Raw genomic sequence first — 26,012 nt, 5'->3', positions numbered from 1 at the left:
GTCCCAAGCGGGGTCGCAAGGGGTGCTGGTGCCCATCTCCAGCTGTCTACGGGCAACAGGCGGGGTATACCCTGGACAGGTCGCCAGTCCACCGCAGGGTCTGTCCATGTTCAGTTTTCTTTATATTCTGGCTAATTTATATCGAATGTAAGCTTTTATTGGATACTGGTCAATGTATGGGAGAGAATTTTTTGAAAGCCCCCAATATCGATATCGATCTTCAGAATCCCATATCGGTTGGGCTGGCATGTATGTGACCTTCTCTGTTTCTTTGTGTATGTATGTCTACAAGAATAAGGGCTGCTTTGAAAAAAGGAGACAAGCTGCATGGATGCATAACAGGCACAGCATATAATCTCCAACTCTCCATCTTCTATAACCTTAAATACAGCGTAATAACAGGAAACATTCGGGCACTGGTATGGCTGAACATCTACCATCATTTTCCTCAAATTGCCACATTAGTGTATCAGCACACAGCCAGCTATGCCACTGTATAAGCATTGATAAGACTCCAAGCTTTTTAGGTAGTTCTTACACTACGATCTACCACCGTGCTGGTTTTAACACTGGGGCGTTTCGATAGACGGGGATAAACCACCTTCTTTTATGAGTAATAAATGAGAATGTACCAATTTTTGTGCCTTCACTGCCCAATGTAAACCAAAACTGACTTTATTCAACTGGAGATAAGTAGCAGAATTAGCTTAGTGATGGAAGTAAACAGAAATACCCGAGAAATAGCCTTTTTTCAGGCTAAAATAGTACATTTATTGGTATGTCTAGGAATGATATAGAAAATGTGTTAAATTAAACATTTTCACAGCAGCAGAATTATCTCACTTTAAAATTAATTAAAAAACAAAAACAGACATCTAACTTGAGTTACTGAGAAAAATAATGTTTTTTTTTGAAGATGTTTTGCTTCAAAATTATTATCAATCATTAAAATGTGTTAAAAATAAGTATGACACAAATGTGTTTGTTATTTTTTTTGTTTTCTTAATCACCATGAGGAAACCTTTAACCAGTAGTTAATGAGAGTAAAACTGGATGATCTCCGAAACTTGCTGCACTGGAAAACCATGTAAAAAAAAAAAATTTATGAAATAAGAACATGGCAACAGGTTTTTCTAATGTGTAATTTTCCAGCTCAGATGTTGGAGTGCCCTAAATGATTAAGAAAAATTAATTACATTCTCTTAAGAATTGCATTTAAAAAAGCTGTTGTTGCACTAACAAAATAAAAGAAGCCTGACTAATGTATAAGAAAAAAAGAAAAAAAAATGCTCTCCTAAAAGGTGCTTAAAGGCAGAAAAATCCAAACTTTAGCAACTTTGATATTAATTAGTGCAAGAAAATTACCACATATTCGACTGAATTCTGACCCCCTCAAAGGCATACAGCATGAGGCAAGGATACAAATAGCAGGTTCCTTGTTTTCTGTTTTAAAAAGTACGGTAAATGAAACATTCAGCTCACTATAGACACATTAAAACTAGTCGAATTTGACGAGCCATCCAATGAGTCACTAAAGCGGTTCTTTGTACTATAATGTATGACCAAGAACTCAAAAACTAAAATTTTCCAAAAAGTTAGGGGAAAAAATGGACATTTTCCTCAAGGGGAAAATTATAATAATAATAAAAAAAACTTGGAATATATGGATTTGATTTGCCTCAAGTAAATGGTAATGGCATTGCCTTCTGCTGAGAGCAAGTTAAAACCTTTACCTTTGAATTTTGCTTGAGAAGCAATTTTCTTTCCCAGGGAACAGCTTGTGGGCTACAGCAGCTCAATAAACTGCACTGTGAACATGCATATATTTAGAGTCCAACACAAGAACTGAAATATACTGATAGCTGCATATACACTTTACCTTCTTCACAATGTATTAAGCTGTCTCAGTGACTACTTAATAGGCAGGCATTAAATGTAGTATACAGTCATATCATGAGGGGTATTAAAATATTCAAAGGAGAATGAGGGATTAATACAGCTTTCTCTGAGTCGCTGGAGACCGCAGGAACAGTTTAGCCATGCTGTCTATTATAAGTTAACCACCTGTTTTGCCTACAAAAACAGACAGTTTATGGGATTTCTCCACATTTTTATTTTAAAAGCCCATACTTGTTCAAGACTGATTACTCAATCATTATTTTGTCCGTTTTAAAATACAAACTTTAAAGTTCAAAATTAGTTCATGGTATGAATCTTAATGTAAAACCTGCATAAACGGATGGATGGATGGATGGATATAAAGACAATAAGTGATCTGGGTGAAGCAACTTATTTTGAGCTATTCAAACTGTAATATTTTTTTATTTAAATTTAATGTTATTGACTTTGATTTTATTGATATTTGACTTTGCTTTTTTTTTTCATTTTCATTTCTTTTTAAAAACTTGTTAAGTCCATCCAGCCCTTTTCCGTTGAGCTTAACCCTGCTTGGGCCCTGGTAGTGGTGGTGCCTATCTCCGGCTGTGAATAGGCAAAAGGCTGGGTACACCCAGGACAGCTCGCCAGTCTATCACAGGGCAACACAGAGGCAAACAGAACAAACAACCATTAACACGCACACACTCACACCTAAGGAGAATTTAGAGAAGCCAGTTAACCTCACAGTCATGTTTTTGGACTGTGGGAGGAAGCGGGTGTACCCGGAGAGAACCAACGCATGCTCAGGGAAAACATGCAAACTCCATGCAGAAAGACCTCGGGCTACTGATGCCCACTGCTCCTCAATTATCTCAAATATAAGAGAAGGTTGCGTTTACTAGACAATAGAGATGTCCCGATCCAGGTTTCTGCACTTCCGATCCGATACCGATATTGTTTTTGGACTTCCGATCCGATACCGATACTGGCCGATACCAGCCTATCCGAGCATGTATTTAAGTTTAAGTTAAAGTACACTATATTGCCAAAAGTATTTGCTCACCTGCCTTGACTCACATATGAGCTTAAGTGACATCCCGTTCCTAATCCATAGGGTTCAATATGACGTCGGTCCACCCTTTGCAGCTAGAACAGCTTCAACTCTTCTGGGAAGGCTGTCCACAAGGTTTAGGAGTGTGTTTATGGGAATTTTTGACCATTCTTCCAGAAGCGCATTTGTGAGGTCGCACACTGATGTTGGACGAGAAGGCCTGGCTCTCAGTCTCCGCTCTAATTCATCCCAAAGGTGTTCTATCGGGTTGAGGTCAGGACTCTGTGCAGGCCAGTCAAGTTCATCCACACCAGACTCTGTCATCCATGTCTTTATGGACCTTGCTTTGTGCACTGGTGCACAGTCATGTTGGAAGAGGAAGGGGCCAGCTCCAAACTGTTCCCACAAAGTTGGGAGCATGGAATTGTCCAAAATGTCTTGGTATGCTGAAGCATTCAGAGTTCCTTTCACTGGAACTAAGGGGCCAAGCCCAGCTCCTGAAAAACAACCCCACACCATAATCCCCCCTCCACCAAACTTTACACTTGGCACAATGCAGTCAGACAAGTACCGTTCTCCTGGCAACCGCCAAACCCAGACCCGTCCATCAGATTGCCAGATGGAGAAGCGCGATTCGTCACTCCAGAGAACGCGTCTCCACTGCTCTAGAGTCCAGTGGCGGCGTGCTTTACACCACCGCATCCGACGCTTTGCATTGCACTTGGTGATGTATGGCTTGGATGCAGCTGCTCGACCATGGAAACCCATTCCATGAAGCTCTCTGCGCACTGTTCTTGAGCTAATCTGAAGGCCACATGAAGTTTGGAGGTCTGTAGTGATTGACTCTGCAGAAAGTTGGCGACCTCTTCGCACTATGCGCGTCAGCATCCGCTGACCCCGCTCCGTCAGTTTACGTGGCCTACCACTTCGTGGCTGAGTTGCTGTCGTTCCCAAACACTTCCATTTTCTTATAATACAGCTGACAGTTGACTGTGGAATATTTAGGAGCGAGGAAATTTCACGACTGGATTTGTTGCACAGGTGGCATCCTATCACAGTTCCACGCTGGAATTCACTGAGCTCCTGAGAGCGACCCATTCTTTCACAAATGTTTGTAAAAACAGTCTGCATGCCTAGGTGCTTGAATTTATACACCTGTGGCCATGGAAGTGATTGGAACACCTGATTCCAATAATTTGGATGGGTGAGCAAATACTTTTGGCAATATAGTGTATTTAGCCTTAGTTGTAAGACTCATGTTGAAAAGGGTTTTAGTACTCTTGATAACATCTAGCCAGCTAAATTAGGTGATATTAAATAAAACACAATGCTTGGTAACAACAAACTTACCTGTTTATTAAGAGATAAACACAAACTGGACAAAATTACGAATAGCAATCTGAAATTGCACAGTGAACAGTAAAACCGTAAACAGTTAAAGGTGCAAGTATTACTGTAAGTTTTAATAAAAATGCAAAACAGGGGAACACTGGCGCAAAATAGTGGAATGGATCGTTTCAATCGGCGAAACTGGAAAATACAGACCGGATTTTTTTTTAAAAACTGGATCGGCAGTCTGGATCGGCATTTTACATGCTTTCCCGATACGCATTTTTTTGCCAATATCGGCGTCCCGATCCGATCCACATATCGGATCGGGACAAGCCTACTAGACAATTCTTGAAAACTATTCACACAAGCTGGATAAGTAACGAACATTACGTTACTTGTTAAAATTCCCCATTTCAGGAGGATTATAACCAATATAACCACACAAAACAACAAACCCATGAGGATTTAAAGCTTCCTTACCTTGTCTTTGTCCTCCACCAGATCACTGAGTATGTCATCAGGGTCCAGTATACCACCATCACAGTATTCTACATGGTGGGTTCGAACAAGAAAATCCCCCTCCTGAAAAAAAAGCATAATTTGTTTACAGTTACTATCAGCTGTTTGACACTAAATGGGAGACTCTATTTTACTTTCCAATCTTTTTTTACCCATATTTTTGTTTTATTTCTTGAGTAAGGCTGCAAAAAACAGCTGAGTTAATCCCATATATTTTTTCAGTTTCCACTACAGATATACAATTAAGTTTATTTATGTTGAGGTAATTCATAACACAAGTCATTAAAGGCACCTTACAGAGACTTTCAAATCACATTATACAGAAACCTGTGATAATAGGTTTAATAATAATTATCAGAAAGAGCACAATTTCAGCATTTTCTTAAAAGTCCTAGATTCAAAGAAAAACCGGGGTGGGTTAAAGCTAAGTGTTTTAATCTAGTGTCAAGTGGCCGGATAAAATGCGTCAGTGTACGCTGAGAGAGGGAGCTGCTGCCCTCTATCTCTGGGGGCATGTCAAAGATATTTCTCCAAGGCATAAAGAAATTGTCAGCTTTCGAAAACATTGCATAGTTTGTTTCCTTTAAAAAGGAAACCATCCCCAAACAACCTTATCTACTGCTCACAAACCGCCTGCTGAAAGCTTAAACAACCTTTTCTTGAATGGCTCCCTTTGGTTCCACATCTTTCTCTAGGTGCCTTGTAGAGATTACGACTCTCGCCTGGCCCATTCTCTTTCCCTCCTAACCCCCTGTTCTCTGCCGTGTTGGGTCTGTGATTAATGACACCGACACTGTACCGGACAGCTGACTACACAGAGCCGGTTGTTGAACAACATATTGAGACAACAACACACTAGCGCATACTTACACCCACATTCAAAAAGCTGTACACCGCCTACAGAAAGGTATCCATCAAAATATAACAGGGAGGTGCTTCATTAAATCTTTCTTCCAGGGTCAGGCGCATGGAACAGAGGAGCCGCTCTGTACATCCATCTAAAGGTCATTTCACACAAGAACTTCACAATTTCATTTGTATCAAAATATAACAATCCACAATAACACAAAGAAATGTGACAGAGACGTTTACAGCTTTTATATATGTTCGTTCTGGCTGGTAGATGTCATGGATGCATCTCCTGATAATCCATAAATGAGTTGGACCCAGACGGCGGTAGGCAGTGTTACCTTGGTTACATCTATTCTGAAGATAATGTGCTGTTTATATCATTTTATAATTTCAACAAACATTGAAGATTTTTATTTTAGCACCCGTCTATTAAAAAACATATCTCCTGGATATCTTTTTTGATATAAAATAGACTTAATTTCTATCCAGAAGAAACATAATACTAGTAAAACTGCACATGATCCACTAACACATTATCCTAATGGTAAAACATAGAGGTGACAGCATCATACTACGGGATTATTGTCTCCAGCAGAAAAAAGGCAGCCGTTTAGAGCTGGTAGAATAATGAACCCACATTCCAGCAGGATAACAACTCTAACTATACAGCCAGAGCTTCAGGGGACCAGTTAGTAACGGTTTAAGAAAAGAACTGAATTCATCTGAAATCTGTTATAGAAATGACAATTTGCATTCATCTATGCTCTGCATCTGATCTGAAAGAGGCTGGGCTACAGTATTTTGCAGAAAAATCGCAAAGTGAAAGGTGGTTCTTCTGATTATGAGAGAATAAATACAAAAGTTCCACACACTTTTTGCTACATACTAATTTTGTAAAGCTGCCTTTACCCGATATATAGCAAGAAAAATTAACAGGATATAATCAAATTACAACAACTTCAAGTTTGTGTCTTTAAAATGTGAACATGACAAACACACAAATATTCACACAGTATTACACCGCACATGGCCTTTAGATCAGAATATGAAGAACTATTTTTTTACTACATGCAGAATTAAATACCGACTGTATAAACAAGAAACTGTGGTTTCCTCACACAATACTGAACTCAGACTTACCATAAACAAAATATAACAAAACGGGATACTTTTAGGTCATAGAATAAAAGTATAAGACCAATAGAATATATACTATTAATTATTTAATAGGCGTTCTTTGGTGGTGCAGTGGTTAGCGCACACGAACCATGTACTGAGGCCTCAGTCCTCGATGTGGGCGAGCCGGATTCGAATCTGGCCTGTGGTCCTTTCCCACGTCTCTCCCCCCTCTCATTTCCCCTTTCCTATCAACCTACTGTCCATAAAAACGAGCCACTAGTATTGTAAAAACTAAAAAAAAGAAAATCATGTAGGGCTGCAATTAACATTAATTTTGCTAATCGATTAATTTTTTGATTAATCAATTAATAAGCAGATAAATCTTAAAGAAGATTTATAACAGAATGAAATCAGGTCAAGCTAAAATATTTCTACTTGACTTCTGAGTAGAGTATACTTACAGAGGAGAAAGTTTTTATGTGAAATGCAAAATATTTAAATATCTTTTTACAATTTAGGTATAATTGCTGCTATAAGTTGTTTTTTCTGTCAGCTAAAGCCTTAAAGTTTTTTTACTATGGGTAATTATTAATCGATTACTAAATTACTTGACAGTTAATCTCATTAATCACTATTAATCAGATTAACTGTTTCAGCCCTAATTTAATGATGAGCTGTCAGCCCATCGGCTGGATTGCACCCCATTCATGGGTGATGGACTGAACTGTTAAACCAGGTAAGTGACTCACTGAGATCATCATCTTCTCTCAGATGATCGTAGTCACTTACCTGTGTTTCTCCCACAGAGTGTCTGTGATGGGCTCCTGCAACATCCACAAGCCATAGATCCGAGCAGCTCCACTTTATTTTTATTTGTTTTTATTTTAGTAAACGTTTTGAAATTTCCTACTGACTGTCTCACCTTGAATACTGGGTCCACGGTCTCGTTTTATGACACAAACATTATTTGTATCCTTGTAGCTATTAAACACTGTTAATAATCTACCAAAGGTCTCAACTCATTTGTCCGATTGTCTGACCTCTCCGTTGTGGCATTCCTCGACAGGATAATGTGGCATTCCTCTCTCACATTATCAGTTAATCAGATGGAGCAAACTTTAATGTAATAAAACATTCATTTTTGTAATGTTTTGCAAAAAAAACAAACTAGCGATTATTTTCAACTGATACAATTTTATGTTCTTTCTTTGCACAATCTACAAGCATGTCAAGGTTTCATGACCTGAAAAGCTTCTTTTTTTCCCCAGATTTTTTTATTGTCTTAGGACTTTACTGTTATTGTTGCATAGAACATTTCTTACTTCTACTATCATGCATGGATCTGTGCGCTAGCTGCAACTATCTCTTTCTTTCGGTTTAGCAGTAAACCCACTCTAAGCATAGTACTGCCACCTAAAGGGCTAAAGTGAGCAAACCACTGTCTTACATTTCTTCAAATGTAATGTGACCAAAACTGATTGCCTCTGCTATTTGAAAATAGAATTTTGTGTATATAAACTGTATAAATGTGTATATAAACTGCGCTTATATTACAAATAAAATTAATTGCCTAGCCCTGATTTGTTGCATTCCTACTCACAATAAAGCAATATCACAGATTAGAAATAATTTTCACTTCACTGACATTTATACAGATGAAAATTAAACTACTTCAACAATAACTGTTTAACAGCTGGTTGCTCGTGGTTTTATTTTGCTGCTCATACTTCCTGGTTTTCTAACACAATAAGCTGCAATGTTCTACTGTATAAAGTTACAGCAAGTCACTTTACATAGTATGAACACTGTCGACCGATAGTCCAGGATTATAATTCATGTAGGATTATACTTCCAAGAAAAATCCAGAATCTTTTAATTCTACTTTAATGTAAAATTGTTAATTGCCAGTATAAAATAATTTAATTTCCAGTAAAAATAACTGGAAACCAAATTTGAATAATCATATTGTGTACAGCCCTGAGATGGATCGGCAAGCTGTCCAGGGTGTACCGTAATTTGCCGATAGAATGCCAGCCCCACTGCGACGCTGACGGAATAAGTGGGAGAAGGTGGATGGATGGATCTTCTCTATATTTATTGACAACAACAAAAAAAGGACAAACATGGAACATTTGTTCTCTAAAGTTAAAATGAGTAGCGATCCTGGTGAGAATTGTTAGATTTTGCTTTAACATGGATGCTTCCGTATACACACAATGTTTTAAATATGAATTTAAGTCAACAACAATGAGGTTTTAAAAGTGCATAATAACTTTTAGACTAACTAACACTATAACTTTTATTGTCATTTTGTATACAAAGTGTGTATAAAAAATGAAATTTTGTTTTGTACAGTTTTTGGACAGTAAATGAACAGCAGCTTAGCAGTAAAATAAATATTTCCATTTCATAAAGTAGAGAAGTGTGGGAGAAAAACACGGTGCAAAATGCATTGATATGGAATTTCAGAGCAGTGCAACAAACAAACATATATGTCGCCAAAATGCCGTAGAAAACCATTTTTTGGTTTGGTGTTATCAGTGTGATGCGGAGTCTCGATTTTTCTTTCTTTGGAGGTTGAAATAGAAAAAAAAAGTCTATCCCTTTTGCAAATACTCTAAACCCTAAAGCTGAAATGTAATTTAATCTTTTGTGTTTTAATCAAGCATAGAAAATTGTACTTGCAACAACTTCTAACCACATGAAGTCACACGCACTTGATAGAAAAGATATTTACAGCTGGTCTTTGCCCCAAAGCACGTACAGAATCAACTATATAAAGTGAAAAACAGTTGTGGTAGAAGGTATTTGCATTAGACCAACACCCTCATTCCTTTGGTGACCTGCAACTGTTTTTATAGCACCAACAGCCCCTTTGGAGTTCTTGCTACAGAAGGTAAGACACAGAGCTAAAGGCTGACAACCTTAAAGAATGATAGCTGGGAGCAAATCAATCTAGTTTTATTATCTCTGTCAACAATCCTAATTATAAACAGGAGAAACAAAAAGGTACATTAGTATAGTAATCCAATGTCAGAACCAAAAAAAGATTGACCAACACAGAAAAAATAAGACACCACTGAGAACTAAGGTCAAACTGTAGTATAGAAATTCACATTTGTACTAAAAGTCTGGCTTTGGCAATATGCATGTAAAACTCAATGGTTCTGATTATCAAGCAGGGCCATCAGATTACCTACATGCTCAGCAAGCTCTGCATAATGACTCCTTCCAAGCCAGCATTAGCCCATCATGTATAGAAAGGTTAGTGGAAGGCTGATTCAAAAGAGAACATAAAAGCACTGCACTTTACCTAAGTCAACAGAACAGAGCAGAATGAGTGATTTAACACATTCCTGCGGTTCGTCCAAAGAGAAGCAAGAACGCACCTCCTCCCTGCCTCTCCTTCATTCTCAAATATAATTGCTTGTGACCTGAGATGGAGCCAGAATGTTTTACAACTTAGGGAGCTTGTTCATTCAGGTCTCTTCTTCAATTTTGCCCATTCTAATGGAACTACTGTTTACCTGTCCTCCAAGCAAACTTCTTTCAGTAGAAGGCTGGTTGAAGGGATCCTAAGGTTCCAGCTATATAAAGTATTTCTGCATGCTCTTATAGGGTTTCATCTTCATTTTCCTCAAGCTTCTTCTTGACTAATTTTTTATAGGATTTCTAAGTAGGAGAAATCTTTCTTACCTTCTAAGGTTTTCAGTATTTTTTATGAGGCTTTTGGACCAGTGTTTGACAAGAAAAACTCCCTTAACTGCTGACAAAGACCTCTGAAAACATCGACATAAATATATACCACCATTGCACGGGTGGTATAGTCAGATCAGAAAAACAGATCAGGGTTCTCTGGGTTGCTTTTTTTAAAGCTTGCTCTCTGCTACCAGCGCTGTATTGTGTTCACCTGCCTTGGGTTGCCAATAAAAATCTTAACAGTGAGGGTTTACATTTTGACAGTGCTTCGCTCATGTCTGCAAGTAAAGAGGTAAATGTGTTTAAAACACTGTGTCTGTGTTTGTTTCACTCATTAGATATCAGGGTATCGGCATAATTTCATTGTGATTCTAATGTCTGAGTGAAACAACCAGTTCCGATTAAATGCACTGGGGAGAACCCTGCAGACATATTTCTTGTTATAAAATTATTTTAATTAAAAAGAGTTTGTTTAAAAGTTTTGTGAAATTTGTGACCGTTGCACTGAAATTTGGGCCAATACACTCATAAAAGACTAGGCATGGGAATCGAAAACCGGTTCCTGTTCAGAACCGGTTCCATGTGTTCCAATTCAATGGCACCTTTTGGCAGGACGCTAAAGAACAGACAGAAGCTAAAGTTATGACCAGCTTAATGCTTAATGTGGTTCCTAGTAAATCATATGTCATTTCTGCAGTTCAGGGAGCGAGAGAAAGGTGACGCTCGTTTATTTAAATCAGGGGAAGATGATTTTATTTCCCGAAATTCTACATTAATGCTTTTTCATTAAACGGATGCCTTCTCCATTAGATTTAGATGACTGTGACAAAACGGGTAGACTGGCTGGCTTAGAGGCTGGCAGCTCCCATTCACTGCCTTCTGTTTGTCTGTTGTTACCGTGCACTTTTACAGAATTGGTAAGGGAATCAGAATCGTGAAAATCGTATCAATTCCCAACCCTATAAAAGACCGTCCAGTGCATTTCAGCAGAACTGCCTGTTATTCTGAACGTTGTCAAAAAAAAAAACAACAGTAAAATTAGGCCGATATGCAAAATTTTATATATGGTATGGATATGTTTTACCTCCTTTACCTCCTACCAAAAGAAAAAGAAGTGCAGTGGAGAATGCAAAAACAGTCCCTTCAACCCACTGCTACGCTGCTAGGAAATCTTGATAAGAAAAACTGATTGTGTAAACTTCAGGTCTTCACCTGGTCAGAAACTGTTTAAACTGCCTAAGAGTGATGAACATAAATTATGCCTGGTATGAAGTTAAGAGATAAAGAGCTATAAATGTACTACTCTATAACCACTGAGCTTGTAGTATTTATCACAAAAGTATAACACAAACCTACATTCCAGGTTTGCAATTGTGAATAGACACAATACCACATTGCCAATCACTTGTATTAGAAAATGTAATAAAAAGTACAATTGTAATCTGTTAAAAAAGTGGATCAGTCTGTCGATAAATTACATCCTCAAGAGATCTTAACCGTACCTTATTTTAAGCGTCTAACAATACAAAAGAACATGTTGCTTCAAACCGTTTTAAAGTTGTCCTTTTTAAATATAACAAAGACCACACTTCACAAGACTACATATTAAAAACTGTTGGGTAAAGCAGAAGAACCTGCTACAGATCGGCTGGTTTCATTTTCCTCCTAATCAGAACAGAAGTCAGTAGACACCCGTAGGAACTGTTTACTTTACTTTTTCAGGGCTTCATGGTTTGATTGTAACCTGGGAAAAGTCTAATATTCTAAAACAGCCAGGATATTCACATAAAAAAAGAAACAAAACAGGAACACACTACTCTGTTTCGCCAAAGTCAATTAAAAAAGTCCATCAACAACGTAATGACTTCCTGGTTACTCCCCGTGAAAACAGCCTCCCCTTGTTCCTTTTCCTCTCCTCCCTCATTTTCTGGCTCTCCTTTCTCCTCCCTCTACTATGCAAGCTAGCAACCCATCTGAACTGCTTATTTAACCACATTCATCTCTTTAAATACTAATGATGGAAAAATGTTAGTATTTTTCTAAATACAGTTAAACATTCTCCCATAACAAATCCATATTCATCAATCAATATTGATAGCTCTGGCTAAAGTACTTTTAGTTTCATTTTTAAATGTTTTCTTGAGTTTATGTCAGCCATCATTTATATTTTTTATCAGCTTAAGGGAATTATTTGGGTTTTTCTAAAGTATTTAGACAACATTCAACATGCATCTTAACCTAAGGAGTTGAGTAAAGGCATTTCCATTCAAATTTGATAGTCAGATATTAGCTAAAATCTATTAAAAACATTGATGGAGAACGTGGTAAGGTTGGAACTAAGAAATCTAAACTAACACAATTTCCTAAGTCATGTCCAGGGGGTTATCACTAGAGCACAACATGACTATTTCCACAGCATCACGCATTGGGACTGCCTTTCTTCAAATAAAACTGGGTGGAATTAAAATAGTTTCAAATACAAGGCAGTTCTGACACAAAACCTTTAACCTTCACCTTTATCTTTATCTGCTAGAAATCTGAACCTTGAATTTACTTCGAACTGGAAGATCCCGGACTGTTTGGCGGATGTGACGTCAAGGGCATTTCTGTTAAATAGGTATATTCAAATATATATTCAAAATGGATTTTGTGGATACTCAGAAGCGACGGCATTCAGCAACCGCACTCAGTAAGTAGTATTTGGAAAAGGGAGGAGGGTAGACTGATGAAGATAGACAGAAAGCGAGCTGCCTCTGAGAATGATTGGCTGAGGGCTGTGAAGGAATATGATGGGGACTGGACTGCTTTACAACACAGACACCCGGTTAATCCTAAAACATATTAACACTCATAATTATACAGCTACAACAGATTAGTGCCGCTGAAAAATTGACTGAGTGACACAAATAAGAGGGGGAGGAGGTTTAGTGAAAATACAGCAGAGAAAAAATACAGAGGGAGACAGTAGTTATAGGATGGAGCAATTAAAGAGAAAAACTAAATTCCCAAGGAGCGGAGAAACAGGAGTAGGTGTTGATAGTCAAAGGTTGTGGAGAGAACGGCAGATCAAATCTTTATACCAAAGAATATGAATATTTATTTTAGAAATACATTTAAACTCTGAGGATGAACCAAAGGAAGTAGTCATGGTAGGACTTGTAGGAGGAGGAATAATTAACACAACTCAGCAAAGGAAGGAGAGAAGATGGAGAAACCAGAAAGAGGAGAATACGTGGGCCCAAAGTCTCTCAGAAAAACTCTGGGCCAGATCATTTCTTTGACCAGTGGAAAACAATGTGTTTAAAGGTTCGGTCAGTGGAGCAGCGGAAAGCAGAATTACACACAGACAGCTGCTGGGAATCACACGCAGCTTTCACATTGTCTCTCTGTGAATGTTAAGATCTAAAAGTGGTTAATCAAGTCAAACCTAACAAATTCCTCGCAACCAAAAGGGTGTGCTTTTTTACTTTTAGTTCAACTAGTTTAGATAAAAAATATCAAACAATATCTTTTTTTTTTTTTAAATATACTGTAAGTATTATTAAGACAAATCTCTAATAAATCAGTTAATTTCCTCAGATTTCAGTAAAAATTGTCTTTAATTCTTATTTCAACATGTTAAACAACAAGATGCTGGTGTTTTAACATAAGTATAAGACATTCCCCGAGTTTTATAACCTGACTGTCACCAGAGAACCATCACTTCTACACAATAAAATCTTTTTTTTTTTTTTTTGATGTCACTGATGGAGAACTCACAAGGTTAGCTCTATAAAATAAGTAAGAGGAAGCACAGCAATTGAAATAGGCTATAAAAACGTAAAAGGTTATTTTCTATGAGATATTTAAACATCTCATCATCATCATCATTTCAGAGGCAGCAACAGAACAGGAGAAAGAGACCCGGCAGGAATGTTGGACGTAGAAATATTAGCAGCCATTTGGAAGCTTAAATGTATAATGTTCTCGCCTCGAATGATCTTAAAACATATTATTGTAGAACAAGGACAACAGAAAAGTGAACTTCTAACCTAATACTCTGTGAGCGCCCACTGGAAGCTGCCGCAGTGCATGCTGGGAGAGCTTTCAATCTTACGAACGGACAAGTCTGCTTTGATGCCTGCTCGGTAAATAGGGAGAGGCGAGAACAATATTTGACCGTTCTTCATCTTGTGTTCTTATGAATTGGAACAGTACTAGGGCTGAGGCTGATGACCTTTCACAAGCACATGACAATGCACAAGTACACATATTGACAAACAGCCTCAGACTCTGTTTTGTTTAATTTGCAACGATGAGCGCATTGAGCACTGGAGCGTGGCTAAAATATGGATATATATCTCAAGTGTACAACCGTTGCTGCCATGTTTTTTCAAGAGTTAGTGCTTAGCGTATTTACGTGCATTTCAAATGTATTTGTTATTTAATTGAAACCAAATATTGCATCTTCGAAATTATAGCAGAATATCGACATAGTTTTGCACACATTTTGTAGTGAAAACGCAGATCCGATCGCCTTGTCGCCTGGCATCAGCTCTGCTGCTCCAGAAAAGAAACATTTTAAATACAACTGAAGGCAGGATGGCAAGAAGAAAATTATCTCTAAACGCTTCTTGAAGAAAAAAGATTTGAAATTGATTTGAGGAAAAAAAAAAAATCAACAACTAAAGATGATAAAGGACCCAGTAGTTAAAAACTCACCAAAAGTTTTGAATTAAATTTTTTCTGCTTTTCATCAAGACCAGAATAAATTCTCTCTAAAGAGCTATTGCTGATCTGCATCTTGCAGTCTTAACAACACATAATAACAACTAAATACATGATTCAGAATTACAACATACTGCATGCAAACATTCATGCTATGTACATTTAATGTTAACTAGAACCAATATGGAATCTCTGGGCAATATTAAAGATGTTTTAATAAGAAACATGAACATCAATTTAAGACTTTTTAACCACCATGCAGAAACCCAGTATATTATTGTATAGACCAACTAACAGCTTCTAATTACTCCATTCAATGCTAGCTCAATGCCTTGCATAGTTTAAAGAGCATAGCAGCTGTACAGTACAAAAAGCCCTTGTTGCAGCACGTTCAGTGCTGTAAACAGACCACTTTAATCAATAATGACTGATTGTTAACGCTGCCAGCTTTAAGGAAAGTCACAGACGAACTACACAAATCTAGTTCCATTTGTTATTGGTTTATAAAACCTGTTGGTTTACAGATGTAAAAAAAAATTATAATAATAAACCTTTACAACTTCCATGAGGAACTGAGACATTTCATAAAGGGGGAAGTGCACAAAGAGGAAGGAGACTTTACCTGAAAGGGAAACAAAGCTTTTAGCTGTGTCTGCACCGCACTGAGGAAGGTGAAGAAAAGATATACTGGTGTGAAAGATAAGAATGATAAATGAGAGCCGTGTGGGCTGAGAGGGTGGTATATGGATAGCAGATTAAAAGGCAAAAAGGTTCAGAGAGCACAAAAAAAGAGGAGGGTGGAAAATGAGGGCATCTCAAGGCAAAGTTTCTCACATACACACGCCGGTTGGACACATCTCTCCTTCAATCAAAACTGAGCCTATCTATCCATAAGACTGCTGTGCGTTTTGAATAATGGACCCAATATGAAGCAAGTCACTGAGATGATTTGGTTGTCTGATGGGGGTCATGGGGTTCCTGCCCTGAGAGCAGTGCAGGGAATCAACAGCAGTCATAAAGGAATCACAAGACGGAGTCATTTGCATTTTACACTCACAACTAAATTGGAAATGACTCGTGTCTGCTCCTGTCTGGGCCATCCCGATTCATATCAGATACGCTTTTAATTTTTTATACGGCAGTTATGGAGAACTGGACCTCTGCGGCTTTGTCTAATTTCCCAAGACTTAGGGCTCTGAAAATCTTATGGTTCTTTCATGATATCAAAATGAAAGAGCTTTCGAATGATTTTCTTATATCTTCGGGGACAACGTCAAATGTTATGAGAGCGCTTTTGTTAAAAACGGATCTTGGCTCTCTCTTCTGTCGTCCTGAAGTTCATGGAAATCTTAGCCCATTATTACAGAATAATAAATAATGAATGATGCGACTAGCTGATGGCTGAAAAGATGACTGTTAGAGAGGATGAAGGAGAGCTGTTTTATGGTTTTGTTCATTTTCACAAACCAACGTGTCCATCTGGTACTTGCTAACATGTATGCCATCTGAACACAATTAGTCAATAGAAATGTAAAAGCTAGTTTTTTAAAGTGTTTTTTGTAATTCTTTCTCATCCGTTGCTGCGCACTGTTGTGCACAACTAAAAACAGCTACTTTTGTTTCTCAGCAGGACCTCTATATACCAACACAAGTGAATCACAATGTCAAACCTTTCTGTTGCGATTGTATTGCTTAAAAGTGTAAATCCAAAATCAAGTCTCTCTTTTTTTAAGCTGAGCAACAAATTCTGTGAGCTTTGACAACCTTTGCACAGAAACTGGGTCAAATGGGGGTATCTATCTCAGTTGGATTCCATTAAACAAGCTAATAAAAAAATAGGATGACCAATTGGAACCAATTAAATGAGGATTTTGAAGCCCAAATAATTAGTACATCCAAAAAAAGGCCTTTATAGGTTTAAACCTGCGGACACTGATAGTAAAATGCTGATATATATAATATTCTGTGTGAGTCTTTAACAACCAAAGCTTTAGTTTGGCTATGAAGAGTTTTTACAGCTTTTTATAATGCTCTGACATTAAAAAGGAAGCAGAATGTTGTAAAAACTAAACATTTAAGGGTCCTTGTGTCGCCGTAGAGCTTATGTAGCTCTCCAAACATATTTTTTTGTGGCTTTTTCTTAACATTTCTTAAAAGTTGCCAACAGAGAGGCAAGCAGTTGCAGAGCAATTTCCTCTATACTGGACACAGAGAGAGTGACAAAAGACGGTCCATCCTGGATGCCCTTGCTGTCAAAATCAAATTGCATTAGGTGATTTTCCTGTTGCAAAATGCATGGGGAAATCAATGCCTTCCCTGAAGTGTACTCAAATAGAGACAAACCTGAACTATTTCCTCCACACATACAGTAAGAGGCCCCATCCAAACTGTCTTTGGTGCCTTTAATCTCACATTATTGTTTCACTAATATGTTAAATATTTGGCTTCCACCTGTAAATTTTCATGAAACAAACTGAATTAAACTTGTACTCTTTTAAAAAGTTTGGGAAATTAAAATAGCAAAGCTTGGTACATATATATAAAAATGTCTTAATTTAAGTGAATTTACTCATTTGAGCATTTACACTAATTTGAGCAGGAAAATACAATCGTATCTTAGAATAAGATAGTTAGGTAATATGTACTTGAAATAAGAAAATGCAGTTGTTTTTTTCTTATTTTAAATAAAGCTGGGTAAAAAAATCGATTTAATTGATTTTGAATCGATTCCTCTACATTTTTGCAGAATCGATATCTAGGGAATGAGATCGATTAGTTTTATAGTGACGCGCGTGACAATCAAATGAGCAGGAAAGATGCACTCAAGATTACTTCAAGCCGAACAGCTGCAAATATAGCCAATAGTTTGACAGAAGACATTAACAAATGGGGGCTGAGCAGCAAACACCCTGTAGTTGTTACAGAAAACGCTGCAAATATGGTTTGTGCAGTGAAGATAATGCAGCTCATGCATGTCTGCTGTGTCACGTCTGCTTGCTCGAGTGAGGCTTCACTCGAGCACTTATGTTTGCACTTATGAGACAGTTTTGTTTACATCTCAAGCTTAAACTGTCTGATTTACAAGTTTGCACCTTGTGTTTAATGTGACAGGGAAAAAAAATAATACATGAGTATTCTGAAACACAGTTGAACCACTTTCATTGTTGTAAAAACAGATAGAATTGAAATTAATCGATTTTGAACTTCTTTTAAGGGAAAATTTAGTTTTTTTGCAGTATATTCTCATCAGATTATAAACTACTGTCTGCTTCATTAACAGTAATTACAGAATACAATGTTGCTTCAAAATAAAGCATGGTTATACAGGGATATCATGGTGTTTTATGTCAATATCACCCAGCAATGATCATTTCATACCAGCCCCTACCAAAGCAATGGACATGTTAGTTCATGTAATAATAAAAGCACTGTTGATTACCTGCTCCAGTATTTTCCTGTATCTCTGGGTGGCTTGCTGGATCAGGTCCCTCACAGTCCATCCATCCTTGCAAGGCACAACTACACCTGTCTGTCCAAAATTGACTGTCACCTTCATCATGAAGCCTCTGGTTTAGTGCTGGTGAAGAGAAGCCAAAGAGGAGGTAGGATCCAATATGCAAAGTTTACTAAACAAAAGTCTAATTCCAACACACAAAAAGGAAGGTAAAAAAGCAGCAAACAACAGCAGTCAGAGCAACTTCTTTAAAAAGTTTCCTTCGGAGCTCCGCAGTTAAATGACATTGTGATTTAGCAGGCAGCACTTTTAACCAGCATGCAATGGTCAGCTCTCTCATCTCTGTCCGAGCTCTACAGATGATGCTGTTTAGTTAGGTCAAAACATAATCAATGTTTATTGAATCGTTGAACCTCTGTGCTCTTTTCATGATGGAGTCGCTAATAAACTAGAGCTATGTCGTATTATTGAATCCTTTTTGCGACTTTACCGGATTCTGATCCAATAAGCTAGCTGATTAGCTTTATTGTATAACCTGGACTGCGCCAGGATAATTTTACTTTCACAACCTTTTTTTAATACTCACGCGTCTTTTTCTGCAACAGCTAAACTAACTTTGACTTGTTAAGGTTGAAGAAAAGTTTCTCACCACCCGTTAGCGAGCGGTTCCTGTGCTAGCTAACGTTAGCCACCTTAGCTGAGTTTCGGAGGAGGGAGGGATGCAGCCGTTCGGGCATCATTCCTAAAGTTTTCCTCTCGCTTCCAGTCAGTCGTTTGCATCTATTTTTGTTTCCTCAAAACAGGACAAGGAAGCGCAGAAGTTATTAACACCTCCAGTTACAGGTTGAGAGAGAGCTGACCCAGCGAAGCAAAAAAATAAAAATAAACTTTTCCTGAAGTGGGAAAGTTTTGAGATTCCTCTACAGCGCCCGTCCGCTCCTGACCAATTCCTGACCAGCGACTTGTTGCTGCCGCTGCTGCTGCTGTCACTTTCTTAAAGGGGACGCGCCGAAAAAAAGGCAACTTACATTATAAAAGTGGTTTTTAAAAGGGATTGTAAATTACTTTATATCACATATTTTCCAACATTTTGCTGCTGTCTTAATACCTTCTTTTTTTATTAACAGTGTCCTATACGGAAGAAGAGTTGGGCCACTGAAAAAGAAAAGTTAACGGATTTTTACATTTTATTTCAGTTTAATATGGGAAAAAGTCAGGATTCTGACTTTAATCTCAGAAATCTGTCTTTTTTTCCACAACAAACTGAAATAAAATTTAAAAATCAGTTAACTTCTTTTAATTTTTCAGTGGCCCTAATCCTCTTCCGTAGTCCTGTCTGGCGATGTGGCAATAAGAATAATTGTCTTGATGCCAAAAAGAGAGCCCAACAGATTTTGCTTTCACAAGTGGAGCAGTATGGCTGTCGCTATGGATTTCCGCTTGATTTATGCATATAAATAGCTTCATTATAATTCATGCAGGGAGTATTATAGATTTTATTTACACTGCAATGTAAGTAGAGCAGGAAAGAAAAACAGGACAAAAAGGAAAAAATATGAGGGAAAGAGGAGATAAAAGGCGAATAAAAGGGAGATAACGATAAAAACATATTCAGTCTGCTTCATCTTCTGCAAAGAGATGTAAAAAGTACAGCACAAGCAACTAATGTAGGTACAATAAACGGATAAGATATACAATAAACACATAGATACTATCGCTGAAGTGTAAGTAGTATTATTTAATCTGACATATATACTGTTGTAGCTGAAGATAAGAATATGGGCTTTCTGTATGGAAGTGAACCTCTAAGTACCTGGGGCCAAGCACCTGTAGTTGTTTGTTAGAGTGCACTTGTGCATGTAAACTTTGTCCAAAGGAAAAATGCTCAATAGTGGTTGTGAAGAGCCGAAGACCCGCCCCTCCAGAGCACCGACCCAAAGCCCCAGACACCAAAAGGGATCTCAAGAGCCAAGGCGCCCAGGAGGGGCCAACCCAGGAAATCTGACCCCACAACAAGGGAGGAGGAGAGACAGCCCCGAGGAAAACTCCCAGCCTCCGCAATGCTGGAGCCCTCAGGAACCACGGGGACGAGTCCGCGAGATGCGCCGGACTTTCAAAAGTTATAACACACAGTTAATATGGCTTTCTATTGCTATATGTTATTTGTCCTTTGACCAGTCCTCCATGATACAGAAAGAAACTTTATTGACAAATGGTAGAGAAATTCCTTATATTAATGAAAATCTTGTGCTTGTAAGATATATTAGTATTTTATTTATTTTTCAAAAAAAAAAAGAACAAGTGTCCCCGAAGGATCACTGTCATTTCCACCACAAAATGTAACTTAACTTTTTTTTTTTACCTTTGTATACTTACAATCACATTAGTGTTTAAGTAACAGGACAGCTAAAAACAGGATAGCAGTGTTAGCTCTATGGAAGGAAGGGACAAAAGAAGAAAAAAAAAAGTTTTATGAAACCAAGAATGGATTTATTGGCTGTCATTTTCAAACACTTCAGATTTTGTTGGAATGTTGAAGTAATGAGGAAAATGCCATTTTATATGGTGTATTTTAAAAGAAATACTAAAGGTTGCCATTTCCAAAACAGTCATTTCTATCACTATATATAATATACTTGCATATAATATTTATGAAATCTCATCAGAACCTGTGTCAGTTAATGTTTCTCCATGGCGTCAGTGTTATGAGTCCAGCCCAGTTTATTCATGTCAATAATAAACTGGGCTGGAATCAAAACACCGCCTCCCCCTCCTGAAGAGGCTGAGGTCCTTTATAGTGAGCAGACCCCTGCTTAAAACCTTCTATGACCCTGTGGTGGCATCAGCCCTCCTCTGATCCTGGGCCCCTGGCAGCACAGAATGGGACAGAAGGAAACTCTGCCACCAGACTGTAGAGGAGATGAGCAGCTCCTTTAGTGAAACACCTTTACACCCTGTTTGTAAAAAGGAGTGCTACTGTAGGTCATCCATCCCTGCTGTAACCAGACTCTACAATGCAACACTATTACGGCAATAACTTGTGTAATATCCAATGTGCAATTACTATTTAATACCCTGTGCAATAACAGTTTTTTTTGTATTTGCTACAAATAGCAAATATATAATAGTGCAGTAGCTATATATATATATATATATATATAAAGATATATTGTATATATATTGTATATATATGTATATATATATAAATCTGATCCTAACTTGATTCTTTTAAACTGCAGAGTAGTTGTTGTTTATTGGGATTTAGAATTAAGATTGAACTGTCTATTTTGCGTCCACTGTTCGGGTTTCTGATCAAAAAATCAGATTAAGTCAAATTAGAGAAAAACAAACTCAAAAGACTGCGAGAGAATGCTGCACACTGGACTTGGTGCCACAATGGGAAATATCTTTTTATCAGTCTACAGCAGCCTGTTCTCACAGGGTTGCAGCAATAATTACGCTGGAAGCAGTGTTTACGACGACATTCCGGCAGTCCATCGCAAGAACCAGGAAACAATGGAATTAAAATATTTTTTTTTAAGTATTTTCCAGTTGTACAAAGAGAGCGTTGTTACTGAAGATACCTGATGACAATTAATTACATTAAACCTGATACATTTTCAGTCACATCGGCTCCCTCATAAATTCTATTTCGAACAGAACAGAATTTCTGTTCTCCATCTTAAATGTTTGTTTAATTACTGCATATCCTTATTCAATTCCATACTATTGCTTGCTTTGTGTTGTGAAGTAACTCAAGTTAAATACTATGTTTGGCAGTTTTAGTTTGTTTTTAAAAGGCAATGACAATAAATATTTTAACATTTTCTATCACTGTGAAATACCACTACAGAACAAGTAAGATTAAATTAAAAAACATCTAATTTTCCTACATTTTTCCACATGTTTTAGAATTAATCTCTCAATATTGTTGGTCAATAAAACCTTCGCCATGATTTAACTTCATCTATATTGGGTTTGTAACGGTCACATTTACCAAAATCATGTTGGAGCATCAAAAAATATGAAGGTCCATTTGACCCCCATATATTTCAGTCAATCTTTATTTAGTGAACACTCAAAATGGCAATTTGCTGTACATTCCCAAAGATGAAATTACTACTGCATTATAAAAAGTGAGAAATATTAGAAATATACACATATTTCCTATTTTATCTATATGCCATTCTAACAATACCTTTGTTTTTTTTAATATTATGCATAAAAAAAACACATATTTTCCCCTAAAAACACAAATTTATGGCAGAGTTGAGTATTTGTAATTCATTGAAGAATCATAGTTTGAACTACAACAAGCCGTTAGGACTAGTTACTGGAACCATTTCAGCACCATAATACTGAAGCTGTATTTACAAAACATCCTGGATTTCCAGAGTTTGGTTCATCTTCAAAGGGGGGAATCCCTCCGTGAGAGGAGGAGTTTGACTTTGTAATTAGCAGCTGAACTGCCTGCATGCGTGGATCTGCTAATTCATTTGAGCGAGTTTTAGTTTCTGGGTCACTGAATTGCATTGCTGCTAATGAACCCCAGGGGAGAAGGAGCATTGTGCATGCAAGCCTTTTTTCCTCTCTTTTTATCTTCTGTGATAAAGTTTTAAAGTTGGAAGTTATGCATGAATTATCATCCAACTAATACATTTTAATTTACTCACAAATAACCACACATTTTTAATACACACCATAGGAGTATTTACAATATTTATCTATAGGTTTTAATTATTTATATTTTTTTATCAGTGTGTTATTATTATACTAATAAGCAATAACAACTGGAGCAGCTTCTACAGTGATACAGTGTTTTTGGCACACAGATATTTTATTCAACTATTCTTTTTGGCTCAACTCTTAACACAAAGCATGTATAGTTTGCACAAATCTGAGGAAGAAGTTTAAATTATTGTGGAGTTTTCTTACACATGTTTAAAATTATTCTTTTATCATCACCACAGCATTTGATTAAATGCCCATTAGCAAACATCAGAGGATTTGAATGCCACACTTGTACTTCTTCAAACATTGTTCTTTTGTCCAAATATTTGTCTCACATGACATTATTTCACCATCCATCCATCCATCCTTTTTCCATCACGCTTATGCCAACCAGAGGTTCCGAAGGGAAATCCAGGTCGGTGTCAGAAAGCAGCTCAAAGTTCAGCAAATAGGCAAAATCCAGCAGGAGTCCCAACACAGGTCAGGCAACGAGATCAGACGGAAAAAGGTAATCAGACACTAAGATAACGCTGGCACACTCTAACCACTGGTGCGGGAATAATCTGGCCCTGATGACTGGAATCAGGCAGGATAAAACAGATGGTTTACAGGCAGAACAGGTCAGGATTAGTTAATCAGAGACACTAGGGTAACCATGGCACACTCTCCCCACTGACTCGTAAATAATCTGGCACTGATGACTGGTTAGAGGGCTGGTAAAATAGAAGCAGTAGCAGGTGGTTAAGATGAAGGTAATGAGACAACAGGCGGACCTAGGCAGGTGAATGAAATTAGTAATCCAATCAGTCATCAGTGCCAAGATAATGACAATATATCCACTTTTTCCCAACTTCAACTAAAAATCTGATGATTCTCACCTAGTCTGTTTTTACCATTAAGAGCTGTATTCAGACCCTGCCCACTTGTTGCCCCATATGCTAAAACCCTAACCATAGCAGCACTTTTAGGGCAGTCGTCCTATATTATGAACAGTTGTGAAGCCGCTGTAAACATGTTGGTAATTGAATCCCCCTGCTGTTAGGGCAGGTGCATCCACTTCCTGGTTAACAAATCATAGAGAGAACAAGGGGGGGATAACATTAATCATGTCGGTGTTCTTCTCAGTTATAATAATTCTAACGGTTCTACTGATACCTTTATAAGATTTACACCTGATGGTGGCAACAATCTAATAATTCCAAGATATAAATAAATCAAAACAAATTAAACAAATGAAGCTATATTTGGAATTACACACAGAATGTATTAGAGACACGAAGAAGTGGCTGGGCAAAATGCCTAGAAACATAAGAATTCCCCTTCAGTCTGTATTTAAAAAGCATTTATGTCGCTATAGGTGAATCAGTATCAGCTGTTTTAACATTAACTGCTGGCCTATGAAAATGGTTTCACATAACCAGAGCAATGCAGAGAGGGTTTTTCACAAAAATATGTTCCAGTTGCAAAACAGACTATTCATAATGATTTCAGCTCTATGTACATAATTAATTTGAAGCTTTTAAATTTTTGCTTCACAATGTTTTTACAAGATAAATACTGGAAGAATATAGTCTGGTTATAGAAGGCTAAAACTGATATTTATGATCATTGGAAACACAATTTGTTCATGAGATAGGATGACTGACATAAAAGCACTGCTATGGTTAGGGTTTTAGTATATGGGGCAACAAGTGGGCAGGGTCTGAATACAGCTGTGTTGAATATTACAGTATGGGCTGTCTTTCTGCATGTAGTACTAGATTTTATTTGAATATATCGGTACATTGCTAATACAAATTTGAAAAAAGGTAGAGAAAACAATACACCAAATCATACATCCATGGAAACTAATGATAGGGTTATATCATGCAAAAAGCAAAACTTCTTAATTTTCTTACAGAGACAGTAACATAAACCATTACAAATTAAAACTATTACCAGTGAGGAGTAGGATCTTTGGTGACTGATGAAAAAACATAAAACACAAAGAGGAAAATACACCTAAAATAAAGCACGACCAAACACAGAATAATAATTTGCAACAAACAGTAACAGCACAGTAAAAAAAAGTTTCCAGTGTAAGAGTTAAAGGGGGGAACCTCTTTCAAATAGTCCAAAACATAAAAGGTTTAAAACTTTTATTTTATCACACTCCTCGAAGAAGCAAGTGTGAGCATGCATGGTTGTTTGCCTTGTACAACCTTGTATAGAAGGTATACATGTTTGATTTCTCCTATTGATGCTGCAGCCACATGTTCAATGGGAGGAAATAGATCTGGAAAAATCAGGGGTTAAAATGAGCTTCACAAAGAAAATTCTTCATAAAATGAACAAGCATATGGAAAACTGTGACTTTCTCCCCATCTGATGCAAGATAGACCTATATAGAAGATCCTCCCTACCTACAGCTACCAGCACCTACAGCAACTTGTAAAGGAAAAAACTATGAGTTTCTACATTTAATTTAACTTTGCGATAAATGAAATACTTGTAGATTGATTTGAATATAACTGTGTATTATAAAAAAGAGCAAAGTATATCAGTAGATGTTTAGAAAATGCATATAGTTTGGTTTACCCCTAAGATTCTATGAACACCGAGGCCAGTTTCTTTGAATAGGTGGTGTGTCGGGCAAAAGCAGGAGACTAAACTGTAACTTAATTTCATTGA

The 26,012-nt window shown here is 37.3% G+C and overlaps 1 protein-coding gene across 7 annotated transcripts in view; it reads right to left on the bottom strand.

Moving 5' to 3' along the window:
* The window catches only part of LOC119785179 (partitioning defective 3 homolog B-like), a 293,089-nt gene extending 273,519 nt beyond the window's left edge, over positions 1 to 19,570 (bottom strand). For all 7 annotated transcript variants that reach the window (XM_038287640.1, XM_038287641.1, XM_038287642.1 and 4 more), the window contains exons 1-2: positions 18,597 to 19,570; positions 4,742 to 4,843 (exon numbers count right to left, since the gene is read on the bottom strand). In XM_038287640.1, coding sequence (XP_038143568.1) covers positions 4,742 to 4,843; positions 18,597 to 18,716 — 222 coding nt within the window. In that variant the 5' untranslated portion in view covers positions 18,717 to 19,570. The remainder of the gene's footprint in view (positions 1 to 4,741; positions 4,844 to 18,596) is intronic.
* Positions 19,571 to 26,012: the final 6,442 nt, after the last annotated feature.

The sequence above is a fragment of the Cyprinodon tularosa genome, unplaced genomic scaffold, assembly GCF_016077235.1.
Source record: "Cyprinodon tularosa strain WSP-4 unplaced genomic scaffold, ASM1607723v1 ctg242, whole genome shotgun sequence".
In the NCBI taxonomy this organism is placed as follows: domain Eukaryota; kingdom Metazoa; phylum Chordata; class Actinopteri; order Cyprinodontiformes; family Cyprinodontidae; genus Cyprinodon; species Cyprinodon tularosa.
The sequence above is the reverse complement of the archived record's forward strand: the minus strand, read 5'-3'. Positions and strand labels throughout refer to the sequence as shown.